The sequence below is a fragment of the Rhinopithecus roxellana genome, chromosome 19 (genome assembly GCF_007565055.1).
Source record: "Rhinopithecus roxellana isolate Shanxi Qingling chromosome 19, ASM756505v1, whole genome shotgun sequence".
In the NCBI taxonomy this organism is placed as follows: Eukaryota; Metazoa; Chordata; class Mammalia; order Primates; family Cercopithecidae; genus Rhinopithecus; species Rhinopithecus roxellana.
Window position 1 is genome coordinate 39,496,771 of NC_044567.1, and position 16,778 is coordinate 39,513,548.

The window sequence follows — 16,778 nt, forward strand, 5'->3', positions numbered from 1 at the left end:
AACAGAGCGAGACTCCGTCTCAAAAAAAACAAAAAACAACAAAACAAAACAAAAAACAACTTGTTTTTTTTTTTGACACGGAGTCTCGCTGTATCTCCCAGGCTGGAGTGCAGTGGCGCAATCTCGGCTCATTGCAACCTCTGCCTTCTGGGCTCAAGTGATTCTCCTGCCTCAGCCTCCTGAGTAGCTGGAATCACAGGCATGTGCCACCACGCCCGGCTAATTTTTATATTTTTAGTAGAGATGGGGTTTTGCCATGTTGGCCAGGCTGGTCTCAAACTCTTGACCTCAGGTGATCCGCCCGCCTCGGCCTCCCAAAGTGCTGGAATTACAGCTGTGAGCCACTGCCCAGCCCCTAGTTTCAAAACTCTTATCAACCCAGAACACTTCCTACCCAGCTGACAATTCCTTAAACGTTTGCATTTTATTCATTTCTACTAGGTCATTCGTGCACATGGTTCAAAATTCAAAAGATGCAGAAGGTATGAAGGTGAATGTCCATTTCCCCCCCAGCCCAGGTTCCATGGCTCTGCTTCCAAGGGCAAACAGCGTTACCTTGTGGATATTCCCAGAGATCATTCTGTGAAAATTCCAGTAAACAGGTGCACATATTTGTAGGGACCAGCCCCACAGGATCGGTGGGTTTTTCTCCCCGTGTGCAGAGACAAAGAGATTGTAGAAATAAAGACACAAGACAAAGAGAGAAAAGAAAAGACAGCTGGGCCCAGGGGACTTCTACCACCAAAACACAGAGACCAGCAGTGGCCCCGAATGCCAGGCTGCGCTGATATTTATTAGATACAAAACAAAGGGACAGGGTAAGGAGTGTGAGCCATCTCCAAAGATACGTAAGGTCACGTGGGTCATGTGTCCACTGGACAGGGGGCCCTTCCCTGCCTGGGAGCCGATGCAGAGAGAAACAGAGGAGAGAGAGAGAGAGGAGACAGCCTATGTGCCATTATTTCTGCATATCAGAGACTTTTAGTACTTTCACTAATTTTGCTACTACTACCTAGAAGGCAGAGCCAGGTGTACAGGATGGAACATGAAGGCGGACCAGTGGGACCACTGAAGCACAGCATCACAGGGAGACGTTAGGCCTTTGGATAACTGTGGACGGGTCTGACTGATGTCAGGCCCTCCACAAGAGGGGGAGGAGTACAGTCTTCTCTAAACTCCCCCCGGGAAAAGGAGACTCCCTTTCCCGGTCTGCTAAGTAGTGGGTGGTTTTCCTTGGCACTGACGCTACCACTAGACCACCGTCCGCTTGGCAACGGGCGTCTTCCCAGACGCTGGCGTTACCGCTAGACCAGGGAGCCCTCTGGTGGCCCTGCCCGGGCATCACAGAAGGCTCGCACTCCGGTCTTCTGGTCGCGTCTCACTATGTCCCCTCAGCTCCTATCTCTGTATGGCCTGGTTTTTCCTAGGTTATGATGGTAGAGGGAGGATTATTATAATATTGAAGGAGAGTAATTGTTACAAACTAATGATTAATGATACTCATATATAATCATGTGTATGATCTAAATCTACTATATCTCTTGTTGTTTTATATATTTTATTAGACTGGAACAGCTCGTGTCCTCAGTCTCTTGCCTCGGCACCTGGGTGGCTTGCGCCCACATACATTGGCATGCATGCAGTTTTTTCTTTTACACAGATGGCTACACATCACACACTGGTGTCTCCTCCTCTTAACACTGTATCTCAGGGTGCGCAGCAAGCTGCTGCAAGTGTGACAGTCCAGGGCCTGCGGACGGCTGTCCTGCACATTCAGGTGCAAAGGGGGCTCGTGCACAGCCTTGTCGTGTGGTCACCACGTTGCATAAGGGCAAGTATGTCCGTGGCTAAACCCCAGATGTGGGATTCCTGGGACAAGAACATGAAGCTCTAGCCTGTCTCCCCAGCACTTTGGGAGGCCAGGGTGAGATGATCGCTTCGGCCCAGGAGTTTGAGACCAGCCTGGGCAACATAGGGAGACCCCTGTCTCTAAAAAAAAAAAAAAAAAAAAATTAAAACATTGGCTGGGGGTGGTGATGCACACCTCTGGTCCTAGCTACTTGGGAGGCCGAGGTAGGAGGATTGCTTAAACCTGGGAAGTCACAGCTGCAGCGAGCAGTGATTGTGCCAGTGCACTCCAGCCTGAGTGACAGAGCAAGACCGTCTCAAACAAAACAAAACAAAACAAAACAGGCCGTGCGCGGTGGCTCAAGCCTGTCATCCCAGCACTTTGGGAGGCCGAGACGGGCGGATCATGAGGTCAGGAGATCAAGACCATCCTGGCTAACATGGCGAAACCCCGTCTCTACTAAAAAATAAAAAAAACTAGCCGGGTGAGGTGGCGGGCGCCTGTAGTCCCAGCTACTCGGGAGGCTGAGGCAGGAGAATGGCGTGAACCCGGGAGGCGGAGCTTGCAGTGAGCTGAGATCCGGCCACTGCACTCCAGCCTGGGCGACAGAGCGAGACTCCATCTCAAAACAAAACAAAACAAAACAAAACAAAACAAAACAAAAAATAGGCCAGACGCAGTGGCTCACACCTATAATCCCAGCACTTTGGGAAGTTGAGGCAGGCGGATCACTTGAGGTCAGAAGTTCAACACCAGCCTGGCCAAGTGAAATCAAGACCAGGTGAAATCCTGTCTCTACTAAAAATACAAAAATTAGCCGGATGTGGGGGCACACACCTGTAATCCCAGCTACTTGGGAGGCTGTGGCAGGAGAATTGCTTGAACCCGGGAGGTGGAGGTTGCAGTGAGCCAAGATTGTGCCACGGCACTCCAGCCTGGGCAACAGAGCAAGACTCTGTCTCAAAACACACACACACACACACACACACACACACACACACACACACACATCTCTGTAGTTTTGATAATACCGAGGTCACACCAACGCCAACCTTGGGCACCGTTGTGGGTGGAGCTTTCTGAGCAAAGCATTTCATGCCAATTGTCATGTGATCCCCAAGTAGCCCCACAAGGTAGGTTTCATTACAAACGCCAGTTTACAGGCCAGGCTCACTAGCTCATGCCTGTCATCTCAGCACTTTGGGAGGCCAAGGTGGGCAGATTGCTTGAGGCCAGGAGTTTGAGACTAGCCTGGGCGACATGGTGAAACCCCATCTCTACTAAAAATACCAAAAAAAAGGCCAGGCACAGTGGCTCATGCCTGTAATCCCAGCACTTTGGGAGACTGAGGCGGGCAGATCACGAGGTCAGGAGATCGAGACCATCCTGGCTAACACGGTGAAACCCTATCTCTACTAAAAATACAAAAAATTAGCTGGGTGTGGTGGCAGGTGCTTGTAGTCCCAGCTACTTGGGAGGCTGAGGCACGAGAATTGCTTGAACCCAGGAGGCAGAGGTTGCAGTAAGCCAAGATCCAACACTGCATTCCAGCCTGGGTGACACAGCAAGATTCTGACTCAAAAAATAAAATAAAATAAAATAAAATATTCCAGTTCACAAAGAAACAGGCCCAGAGAGGCAGTGTGACCATAAGGGTCAGAGGAGGATGCTGGGGCCAGGTCAGCCTGAGCTCCACACCTGCCCTGCGGCCACAGCTCCATTCCCAGAGTGACCAGGACTGTAGAGACCCTGTGCCCTGGGGACATGTCCTGGGGTCTGACTCTCTGTGCCAATGCGTCAGGGCTGCCCTGGGCCCGAGAATACCTGGGAAGGACTGGTGCCCGTCAGCAGGTGTCTGCCACCCCAGGCAGAGCCAAGTGGCCTGTCCACCATCCCCCTCTGGGCTCCTATGTAGTCTCTGGTGGGAATCCATGCAGTCTCAGCAGCCACAGGAGACAACAAAGTCAGAGACGTGGAGACCAAGGGCTGGAGGTGAGAGAGGGGGTCTGGGGAGTCTGGTGGCCTCCTCCTCGGTGCCTCCAGAGCCAAACCTCCAGGCAGGGCCTCGGACAGGACTCCCCACAAGGACAGAGCTCCGGAGGGAGAGGGGGCTGGGGGACCTGAAAGAGGCCTGGCTGTCGCCCTGTCTAGGGAGGCTTTGCTGGGAGGGCGGGGCCTGCAGTGCTGTCGGAGCTGGGGAACCACATGCGAGGTGCTGGCTCCTGGCCAACTCTGGCTTGAGCACTGCGGTCCAGCAGCCGTGACGTTTACTCCTCTGAGGTGGCTGAAACGGACCTGAGGGCAGATGGTGGTACGTTGAGGGACCAGGCTCACTGAACAGGACACTTGTGGGTTGGGCCCACAGGGATTTCACCAATGAATAAACTCTTTCTTCCCACGTTTGTGCCGAAAGAGAGAGAGGTCCAGCTCATCTGATGGTCAGTCGGTCAATTGGTGCCACACTTTCCTGCAGGACCAGGGGCAAACGAGCCCTAGGACACGAACAGGACGCTGGCCTGTAGCTCCATGGTGAAGATGACCCCAGGCTGTCCACGCTGACTTCTCACCTTTCCCAGGACGGTTGGCACCTTTCATTCTCCGGAGTGAAAACACTCAGGACATTCACCCAACACTGAGCTGTGTCTCTTCCAGCAGGGATGGCCGAGGCGTAGCCTTTGCTATCCAGGCACCAGAAGCAGGGAACTTCCACTGTGTGACAACATCCATTACAAATTTAAACTTTGTACTTAAAAAAAAAAAAAGCCGGCCGGGCGCGGTGGCTCAAGCCTGTAATCCCAGCACTTTGGGAGGCCGAGGCGGGCGGATCACAAGGTCAGGAGGTCGAGACCATCCTGGCTAACACAGTGAAACCCCGTCTCCACTTAAAAAAAAAAATACAAAAAATTAGCCGGGCGAGATGGCGGGCGCCTGTAGTCCCAGCTACTCGGGAGGCTGAGGCAGGAGAATGGCGGGAACCCGGGAGGCGGAGCTTGCAGTGAGCTGAGATCCGGCCACTGCACTCCAGCCTGGGCGACAGAGCGAGACTCCGTCTCAAAAAAAAAAAAATAAAATAAAAAAATAAAAAAAAAAAAAGCCCACCGGGCGCGGTGGTTCATTCTGGTAATCCCGGCACTTTGGGAGGCCAAGGTGGACGGATCACCTGAGGTCAGGAGTTCAAGATCAGCCTGACCAACATGGTGAAACCCCATCTCTACTAAAAATAGAAAAAGTAGCCAGGTGTGGTGCTGCGTCCCTGTAATTCCAGCTACCCAGGAGGCTGAGGCGGGAGAATCTCTTGAACCCAGGAGGTGGAGGTTGCAGTGAGCTGAGATCACGACACTGCACTCCAGCCTGGGCAACGGAGCGAGACCCCATCTTCAATAAATAAATAAGTAAAAATAAAAATATTTGTGAATGTATACCGCAGTAGCAACAAATGTGCCTGGTCCCCATATCTTGGTCTCTGATGTCACTCCCCCAACACAAGGAACCAGGTTCCTGGGAGAGACACGGCTGACTCCAGGGCTGGGCTGGTGTCTGAGACAGGAAAAAAAAACAGTTTTTTCCCTGCTCTCACATCCTCAACAGTCAACATCCAACACAGAATACTTCACCTCTGGTCACCAAAATGTGTGTGGGGATTTTCCCCAAACACCAAGCGAGTCTCCAGCAAACACGCGTTGGGTGTCCTCCAGCCCTGTTCCATGGTGACACTTTCTCCCTGCAGACGGTATCCGATCCTGCAGGCTAAGGTCTCAGTCCCACAAGTGTGTCCTCCATTTCTGATGCCAGTCCCAAGTACAGCTGTCCCTTTGTATCCTTGGGGGATGGGATCCAGGACCTCCAAAACACCAAAATCCACAAGGCTGGAGTCCCTGACACAAAATGGCATGTTATTTGCATATAACCTCCGCACCGCCTCCTGTGGACTCAAATTACCTCTAGATTACTTATAACCCCTGGTATGTAAATTCTATGTAAACAGTTGTTACATCATATTGCTTTTTAAATTTGTATTATTTGTATTATTATTATTATTATTTTTGAGATGGAGTCTCCCTCTGTCACCCAGGCTAAAGTACAGTGGCATGATCTCGGCTCACTGCAATCTCCACCTCTCAGGTTCAAGTGAGTCTCCTGCCTCAGCCTCTGGAGTAGCTGGGATTACACGCACATACCACCACGACTGGTTAATTTTTGTATTTTTAGTAGAGACGGGATTTCACCATGTTGGTTGGTCAGGCTGGTCTCAAACTCCTGACTTCAGGTGATCCACCCACCTCGGCCTCCCACAGTGCTGGGTGTACAGGCATGAGCCACCGCGCCCAGCCTTATTTACTGTTTTATTTTTGGCTTTTGTATTTTCTTTTCTTTTTCTTTGAAATGGAGTCTCGCTCTGCCACCCAGGCTGGAGTACAGTGGCACGATCTCAGCTCACTGCAACCTCTGCCTCCCTGGTTCCTGCCATTCTCCTGCCTCAGCCTCCCAAGAGGCTGGGACTACAGGCATCCGCCACCACGCCTGGCTAATTTTTTGTATTTTTAGTAAAGACGGGGTTTCACCATGTTAGCCAGGATGGTCTCGATCTCCTGACCTGGTGATCCACTCGCCTCGGCCTCCCAAAGTGCTGGGATTACAGGCATGAGCCACCGTGCCCAGCCTCTTTTTTTTTTTTTTTTTTTGAGGCGGAGTCTCGCTCTGTGCCCGGGCTGGAGTGCAGTGGCTGGATCTCAGCTCACTGCAAGCTCCGCCTCCCGGGTTTACGCCATTCTCCTGCCTCAGCCTCCCGAGTAGCTGGGACTACAGGCGCCCGCCACCTCGCCCGGCTAGTTTTTTGTATTTTTTAGTAGAGACGGGGTTTCACCGTGTTAGCCAGGATGGTCTCGATCTCCTGACCTTGTGATCCACCCGTCTCGGCCTCCCAAAGTGCTGGGATTACAGGCTTGAGCCACCGCACCCGGCCTCTTTTTTTTTTTTTTTTTTTTTTTTTTTTTGAGACAGAGTCTCGCTCTGTTACCCAGGCTACAGTGCAGTGTCGTGATCTCGGCTCTCTGCAACCTCTGCCTCCCGGGTTCACGCCATTCTCCTGCCTCAGCCTTCCGAGTAGCTGGGACTACAGGCACCTGCCACCACGCACGGCCAATTTTTGTATTTTTAGTACAAACTGGGGTTTCACCATGATGGCCTGGCTGGTCTCAAACTCCTGACCTCAGGTGATCTGCCTGCCTCAACCTCTCAACGCGCTGGGATTACAGGCGTGACCCACTGTGCTGGGTCAGTATATTTTGTATTTTCAGTTCGAGGTTTGTTGAATACTTGGATGTGGAAACTGAGGACAGATGGTCAAATGTAGCAGGTATCACCCACCTTCGGGCCAACTGAGGTTCCCATGGCCCCTCCTCCAGTTTAGTGACTTTGCTGGAGTGACACAGAATTCAGGGAAGTACTTTCCTCATTTTATTATTTATTGATTTACTTTCGGAGATGGGGTCTTACTGTGTTGCCCAGGCTGCAGTGTGATGGCATAATCACAGTTCACTGCACCCTCAACCTGCTGGGTTCAAGCAATCCTCCCACCTCAACCTCCCAAGTAGCTGGGATTACAGGTGTGCATCACCACTCCCAACCCATTTTTTTTTTTTTTTTGAGACAGAGTCTCTCTCACCCTGTCACCCAGGCTGAAGTGCAGTGGTGCGATCTCAGCTCATGGCAACCTCGGTCTCCTGCGTTCAACTGATTCTACCTCAGCCTCCCCAGGAGCTGAGATTACAGGCATGTGACACGACACCCAGCCAATTTTTTTTTTTTTTTTTCTGAGACAGAGTCTCACTCTGTCGCCCAGGCTGGAGTGCAGCAGCATGATCTCCACTCACTGCAAGCTCCGCCTCCCAGGTTCATGCCATTCTCCTGCCTCGGCCTCCCAAGTAGCTGGGACTACAGGCGTCTGCCACCACGCCCGGCTAATTTTTTGTATTTTTGTAAAGACGGGGTTTCACCATGCTAGCCAGGATGGTCTCGATCTCCTGACCTGGTGATCCACTCGCCTCGGCCTCCCAAAGTGCTGGGATTACAGGCATGAGCCACCGTGCCCAGCCTCTTTTTTTTTTTTGAGACAGAGTCTCGCTCTGTTACCCAGGCTACAGTGCAGTGTCGTGATCTCGGCTCTCTGCAACCTCTGCCTCCCGGGTTCACGCCATTCTCCTGCCTCAGCCTTCCAAGTAGCTGGGACTACAGGCACCTGCCACCACGCACGGCCAATTTTTGTATTTTTAGTACAAACGGGGTTTCACCATGATGGCCTGGCTGGTCTCAAACTCCTGACCTCAGGTGATCTGCCTGCCTCAACCTCTCAACGTGCTGGGATTACAGGTGTGAGCCACCGTGCCCGGCGCATTTATTATTATATCCCAGGAAATACACAGGTTGAACCTGGAATATCTTGTAGTGCCAAAAAGGAAGTGCTTACACACACACCATACACACACACACACCCCCCCACACACACACACACCACACACACACCACACACACACACACCACACACACACACCACACACACCACACACACACACACACACCACACACACCACACACACACCACACACACACACACCACACACACACCACACACACACACACACCACACATACCACACATACCACACACACCACACATACCACACATACCACACACACCACCCACACACACACACACACCACACCACACCACACACCACACACACCACACACACACCCACACACCACACACCACACACACACCACACACACACACACCACACACACACACCACACACACACCACACACACCACACACACACCACACACACACCACACACACACCACACCACACACACCACACACCACACACACACACCACACACACACACACACACACCACACACACCACACACACACCACACACACACCACACATACCACACACACACCACACCACACACACACACACCACACCACACACACACACACCACACACCACACACACCCCACCACACCCACACACACACACACCACACACACACACCACACACACACCACACACACACCCACCACACACACCACACACACACACACACACCACACACACACACCACACACACACACCACACACACACACCACACACACACACACCACACCACACCACACACACACCACACACACACACCACCACACACACACACACACACACCACACACCACACCAAACACACACAACACACACACACACACACTCCACACACTCACACACACACACACACCACACACCACACACACACACACACACACACACACCACCAACCTCACCACACTCACACCACACACACACACCCACACACACCACACACACCACACACACACACCACTCACACCACACACACCATTAACACACACCACACCAACACACACACACACACACCACAACACCACACACACACCACACACACACACACCACACACACACACACACACACACCACACACACACCACACACACCACACACCAACACACACACCCCACCCACAACACACACACCACACACACCACACCACACACCACACACACACCACACCCACACACACCACACACACACACACCACACCACACACACACCACCACACACACAACACACCACACCATCACACACACCACACTACACACACCCACACACCAACACACACCACACACCACACACACACACACCAAACACACACCACCCACACACACCACACACACACACACAACACGCCACACAACACACGCCCACACACACGCCACACACCACACGCCACACCACCACACACACGCCACACAGCACACCCGCCAACACACACACCACACACCACACACCAACACACGCCACCCACAAATCCACACACCACGCACACCCACACCCACACACACCACACACACCACAACACCCCACACACACCACACCACACACACACACGCAACACACACACCACACACCACCACACACCACCCACCACACACCCACACACACACCCCACACACACCACACACACACCACACACACACACCACACACACACACACCACACACACACACCACACACACACACACACTACACACACACCACACACACACCACACACACACACACCACACACACACACACACCACACACACACACATTGATGGAAGCATGTCTGGGGGGCCTGGCAGACCACAAGAGCCCCTGTAGCTCCAGATTCTAATCCAAACTATAAACACCCAGTCAGGCAGGGTGGCTCACGCCTGTAATACCAGCACTTCAGGAAGCTGAGGCGGGTGGATCACTTGAGGTCAGGTGTTCAAGACCAGGCTGGTCAACATGGTGAACCCCCATCTCTACTAAAAATACAAATATTAGCTTAGTGTAGTGACCAGCGCCTGTAAGCCCAGCTACTCAGGAGGCTGAGGCTGGAGAATCACTTGAACCCAGGAGATGGAGGTTGCAGTGTGCCAAGATCGTGCCACTGCACTCCAGTCTGGGTGACAGAGTAAGACTCCATCTCAAAAATACAACAACAGGACGGGTGTGATGGCTCATGCCTGTAATCCTAGCACTTTGGGAGGCCAAGGCAGGTGGATCACAAGGTCAAGAGATCAAGACCATCTGGTCAACATAGTGAAACCCTGTCTCTACTGAAGATACAAAAATTACCTGAGCAAGGTGGCGGGCACCTGTTGTCCCAGCTACTCAGGAGGCTGAAGCAGGAAAATTGCTTGAACCTGGGAGGTGGAGGTTGCAGTGAGTCAAGATCATGTCACTGCACCCCAGCCTGGGTGACAGAGCTAGACTCCATCTCAAAAAAACAAACAAAAAAACAAACAAACAAAAACGCCACCACCAACAAAGTGTAAACATCTGTAAATCCACACTGCTATAGACATATCATTGAACAAACAAATAAATGGGGGAGGAGAGAAGTCTCCTTTGCAGAAAAATTCTACGTAATTTTTGTAGACACTCTGCCCCTAGGGAGGGGGAGCCTAACCCCCACTTCTTCCTTGGGGGCTGCAAATCGTGACTTCTCCACAAAGGGCACCATGTGAACAGGAGGACTTCACGGTGGAGAAACCTGACAGGCTCTGAGTCAGCCAGGTGGTCCAGGCCAGCCCCACCCATGACCTGGCAGGTGGAGAGCATACGTCCTTGACAGGCTGGGATGAGGAGGGCACTTCAACCCTGCGGTCTTCCTCCCAAAACCCACATCCCCTGTCTAACCAAGAGAAAGATATCAGACCAATCCCAACACAGAGACACGCTCCAAAACACCTGCCAGCGCTCCTCAAAACTGCCAAGGTCATTGAACACGAGAGAAGCCAAGAGGAGCCTGAGACCTGAGGACTGAGTGTGCTGCGGGGTCCGGGATGGGCTCCTGGGACAGGAAAAGGACAGCAAGTGAAACTGAGGCAATAGGAATCAAGTGCGAGCCTTAGTCAATAACAATGTGTCAGTATTGGCTGTGATTCATTAACTGTAACAAAGCCCGCCCCCCATAGCTCACTAGGAGGTTAACCACAGGAAGGCTGGGTAAGGGCTGTGTGGGAGGCTGCACCACCTGGTCAATTTTTCTGCTAATCGAAAAATGTTCTAAGGCTGGGCACGGTGGCTCACGCCTGCAATCCCAATGCTCTGGGAGGCCAGGCAGTTGGATCACCTGGGGTCGGGAGGTCGAGACCAGTCTGACCAACGTGGAGAAACCCCATCTCTACTAAAAATACAAAATTAGCCGGGCATCGTGGTGCACACCTGTAGTCCCAGCTACTCGGGAGGCTGAGGCAGGAGAATTGCTTTAACCTGGGAGGTGGAGGTTGCAGTAAACTGAGATTGCACCACTGCACTCCAGTCTAGGTGACAGAGTGACACTTCGTCTCAAAAAAAAAAAAAAAAAGAAAAAGAAAAAGAAAAAAGAAAAAAAAGAAAAAGGAAGACCAGGTCTGTGAAATCTAAGGTCACATTGTCATAATCGAAGAATTAATTAAGTGTCTGGTGGGAGGGAGAGCTCAGACGTGAGGAGATGAAGGGTATGTGAATGTCTGTCACGCTATTTTGTAGCCCTTCTGTGGATTTAAGTTTTTCTAACTAAAACATTCAGGAAATACCTACAAGGATATACCAGAAAATGTTCAAAGTGGTTGAATCCAGGCGATGCAATTACAGGCAATTTTTGTTTCTCTTTGTAGTAACAAAGCTGGACACGGTGGTTCACGCCTGTAATTCCAACACTTTGGGAGGCTGAGGCGGGTGGATTGCCTGAGGTCAGAAATTCTAAACCAGCCTGGCCAACATAGTGAAACCCCGTTTCTACTAAAAATACAAAAATTTAGCTGGGCGTGGTGGCAGGCGCCTGTAATCCCAGCTGCTAGGGTGGCTGAGGCAGGAGAATCGCTTGAACCCGGGAGGCAGAGGTTGCAGTGAGCCGAGATTTCGCCATTGCACTCCAGCCTGGGAAGAGCAAAACTCCATCTCAAAAAAAGAAAAAATTGGCCGGGCTCGGTGGCTCAAGCCTGTAATCCCAGCACTTTGGGAGGCCGAGGCGGGTGGATCACAAGGTCAGGAGATCGCGACCATCCTGGCTAACACCGTGAAACCCCATCTCTACTAAAAGACACAAAAAACTAGCTGGGCGAGGTGGCGGGTGCTTGTAGTCCCAGCTACGCGGGAGGCTGAGGCAGGAGAATGGCGTGAACCCCGGGGGCGGAGCTTGCAGTGAGCCAAGATAGCACCACTGTACTCCAGCCTGGGGCACACAGCAAGACTCCGTCTCAAAAAAAAAAAAAAAGAAAGAAAAGAAAAAACTTTAAAATTTAGTAAGAAATCATTTTTTTTTTCCAGCCAGGCACAGTGGCTCACGCCTGTAATCCCAGCACTTTGGGAGGCCAAGGCGGGTGGATCATGAGGTCGGGAAATCGAGACCATCCTGGCAAACATGGTGAAACCCCGTCTCAACTAAAAATACAAAAAATTAGCCGGGCGTGGTGGTGGGCGCCTGTAGTCCCAGCTACTCGGGAGGCTGAGGCAGGAGAATGACTTGAACCTGTGAGGCGGAACTTGCAGTGAGCCGAGATCTCACCACTGCACCCCAGCCTGAGCAACAGAGCGAGACTTCGTTTAAAAAAAAGAAAACAAAAAGAAATCTTTGGCCGGGCGCGGTGGCTCAAGCCTGTAATCCCAGCACTTTGGGAGGCCGAGACGGGCGGATCATGAGGTCAGGAGATCGAGACCATCCTGGCTAATACAGTGAAACCCCCGTCTCTACTAAAAAATACAAAAAACTAGCCGGGCGACGAGGCGGGCGCCTGTAGTCCCAGCTACTCGGGAGGCTGAGACAGGAGAATGGTGTAAACCCGGGAGGCGGAGCTTGCAGTGAGCTGAGAGCCGGCCACTGCACTCCAGCCTGGGCAGCAGAGCAAGACTCCGTCTCAAAAAAAAAAAAAGAAATCTTTTTTTTCCTTTTCAAAAACATTTCATATTTTAGTTTAAAAATGGAAGATTTGGGAGTGACTGCAAATGGTTAAATAAATAAGTAAGTAAATAAATAAATAAATAAATAAATAAATAAATAAATAAAAAGAGGCAGGAGGATCACTTAAGCCTGGGAGGTCGAGGCTGCAGTGAGCTGTGATCTCACCACTGCCTTCCAACCTGGGTGACAGAGCTAGACCCTGTCTTGAAAAAAAAAGAGGGGCCGGGCCTAGTGGCTCACACCTGTAATCCCAGCACTTTGGGAGGCCGAGGCAGGCGGATCAAGAGGTCAAGAGATCAAGACCAGCCTGGCCAACATAGTGAAACTCCGTCTCTGTTAAAAATACAAAAAAAATTAGCCGGGCGTGGTGGCTCACGCCTGTAATCCCAGCTACTCGGGAGGCTGAGGCAGGATAACTGCTCGAACACGGGAGCCAAGATCGCACCATCGCACTCCAGCCTGGGCGACACAGCAAGGCTCCATCTCAAAAAAAAAAGGGAAGAGTTGAGTGTTTGTCTAGGTGTTTAATGTGAAGAACAAGTGAAGAGCCCAGAATGGCCCCTGCAGACAGTAACTAACAGTCAAACGTCTCTGCCCCAGGCAGGTTAGGGACAAGACAGAATGAGGGTGGGGAGGGGGGCTTGGGAAGTAGAGCCATGGTCTCCACGCTCTGCTCCCCCCATGGCCACAGTAGAGCCCTGTGAACCTCAGGCTATGACAGCAGGATCCTGAAGCCCACGCAGGCTCTGAACCACACGGCCATCCAGAAGAGGTGGGATAAGTGTTGGGGAAATCCCCCTACTCGCCGCGAGCCCTGGCTGCCGCCTCCCGCCTCCTACACCCCTCCCCCACACAGCTGGCCCTGGAGGCTGCTGGAGCTGGGGTTACCCGTGGGGACCCTCATGCTCTCTGCTCCCTTCCTTCTCCCTCCCCCTCCCCCAAGAGCTGTGAAACCAACTCACCAGACTGACAGATGCAGGTGCGCGGGGAGGCGGCGGAAGGTGGAGGTGGGGGTGGTGCCAGCAGCCAACCGGTTAATGGTCCCGGCAGGGGCTCCACAGCAGACCAGGGGTCAGATGTCTCTCTAAGATGGGGACAGGCACGTGGGCTGCTATTCTAGGGCTCTGATCACGGCTATTTATAGCGCTGGGGGGGGCCGCCTCACATAGGCAGCAGAGAGGCTGCCCTGCTGCAATGTCACCGTCGTCACCGCCTCTGCAGGCTGCGGGCGCCTGCCACTACTGCAGGGAACTGAGAGGTCTTGGTCCAGCAGGGACCCCAGGGCCTTGGAGCACTGTGTGAGCCGGAAACGTGGCTGGCCAGATGGGCAGTGCCATGGAGCCCCCTGGGAGTGCATACCTGCACCTGGGCGCCGTGACGTCCCCTGTGGGCACAGCCCGCGTGCTGCAGCTGGCCTTTGGCTGCACCACCTTCAGCCTGGTGGCCCACCGGGGCGGCTTCACGGGCGTCCAGGGCACTTTCTGCATGGCTGCCTGGGGCTTCTGCTTTGCTGTCTCCGCACTGGTGGTGGCCTGTGAGTTCACACGGCTCCATGGCTGCCTGCGGCTCTCCTGGGGCAACTTCACCGCCGCCTTCGCCATGCTGGCCACCCTGCTGTGCGCCACGGCTGCGGTCCTGTACCCGCTGTACTTCGCCCGGCGGGAGTGTCCCCCCGAGCCTGCCGGCTGTGCTACCAGGGACTTCCGCCTGGCAGCCAGCGTCTTCGCCGGGCTCCTCTTTCTGGCCTACGCCGTGGAGGTGGCCCTGACGCGGGCCCGGCCCGGCCAGGTGACCAGCTACATGGCCACAGTGTCAGGGCTCCTCAAGATCGTCCAGGCCTTTGTGGCCTGCATCATCTTTGGGGCGCTGGTCCACGACAGCCGCTACGGGCGCTACGTGGCCACCCAGTGGTGCGTCGCTGTCTATAGCCTGTGCTTCCTTGCCACGGTGGCCGTGGTGGCCCTGAGTGTGATGGGCCACACAGGGGGCCTGGGCTGCCCCTTTGACCGGCTGGTGGTGGTGTACACGTTCCTGGCTGTGCTCCTGTACCTCAGTGCCGCCGTGATCTGGCCAGTCTTCTGTTTCGATCCCAAGTATGGCGAGCCCAAACGGCCCCCTGACTGCGCTCGAGACAGCTGTCCCTGGGACAGCCAGCTGGTGGTGGCCACCTTCACCTATGTCAACCTGCTCCTGTACGTCGCTGACCTCGCCTACTCCCAGAGGATTCGCTTCGTGCCCAGCCTGTAGCCCACAGCGGCAGCCCGCCCACCTCTGCTCTCTGGCCAGCAGCTCCAGGCCCTGCAAGGGAAACTCAGGTGAACCAAGGTGTCAAGTAGCGAGGAGGAGGGAAGTCGCGGGCTCAGGGCAGATGAAGTACAACGGGAGAGGTCGCTCCCTGACTTCCAGGCTGGGCTCACGGAGGAATGGAGGGACGGGGCAGGACAGCAGGACTGAGGCCCTGAGCAGACGCAGGGGAGGGCCTCACCTAGACCAATCCCCAGCTCTCTCTCTCTCAGCATTTCCCGGCGCTCCTGGGGCTCAGTGCTGGTCACTGTAACATAAGGGAAAACTTTAAAGCCGCTGCTGTTGTGACCCATTTTGCAGCTGGGGACGCTGAGGCTAGAAGGATTTGCGAGGCACCCGGTACCTCCATTAGTGTCTGTAGACCACACTCAGGCTGGGTAAGGCAAGCTGAAAAATGAATGACTTCCAGAGGAAAGGCACCCAGGAGAGCAGCTGGGCCAGTCGAGGGGAGGGAGGGGCGTGGGGAGCCGGAACCACTCCTGGCTCAGAGAGGCAGCTCCCAGAACCCTGGGAAGAGGGGCCTGCCTGCGGAGCTGTGCCGGCTCACAGAGGAGCCAGAAATCTGGACCAGCCTCTCCCACCCATGTCTGGGAAGCCTCCGGGCTAGTAGCCACAGCCTTTGGAAGCAGGCTGCCTCCGGGGTGTCCGCAGGCTGGAAGTGGTGCAGGTGGCCTGGAAGAGCCTACAGAGCCCAGCGGCGCCAAGTGCACAGTGGACAGGGAGGACCTGGTTCTGCCATAGCCACAGAGCCCCACCTGGGCACCCACCATCGGCTGTGACAAAGCAGCTTCAGCAGTGGCCGGGTGGGCATCTGTGCACTGTGGGCCTCTGTGGCACTGGGAGGGAGCCCAGCTGAGAACAGCCGCTGGACACAGAGTCTGGGCACTGTTTGCCTCTGCTCAAGGGTCCAGTTGCCCAAACACTCCTGACGCCGAGGCCATCATCCTCCACGCTCCGGCCAGCTTCTCCTGCACAGAAGCCCAGCCTGGACCAGCCAGGAGCTGACCCACTGGCCGCCCCGAGTCCAAGCCGGGTGGGCAGTGGCACAACAGCCCCTCAGCCCATTGACTGGGTCCCACTGATGTCCTTGAGCAGGAAATAAACGCTGACATTTA

At 53.7% G+C, this 16,778-nt stretch overlaps 1 protein-coding gene across 1 annotated transcript; it reads left to right on the forward strand.

Annotated features, from left to right (window-relative positions):
- Nucleotides 1-14,567: 14,567 nt before the first annotated feature.
- Nucleotides 14,568-16,778, forward strand: MYADML2 (myeloid associated differentiation marker like 2). The gene has a single exon (XM_030923545.1). The coding sequence runs from the start codon at nt 14,683-14,685 to the stop codon at nt 15,604-15,606; it is 924 nt and encodes a 307-aa protein (XP_030779405.1). The 5' UTR covers nt 14,568-14,682; the 3' UTR covers nt 15,607-16,778.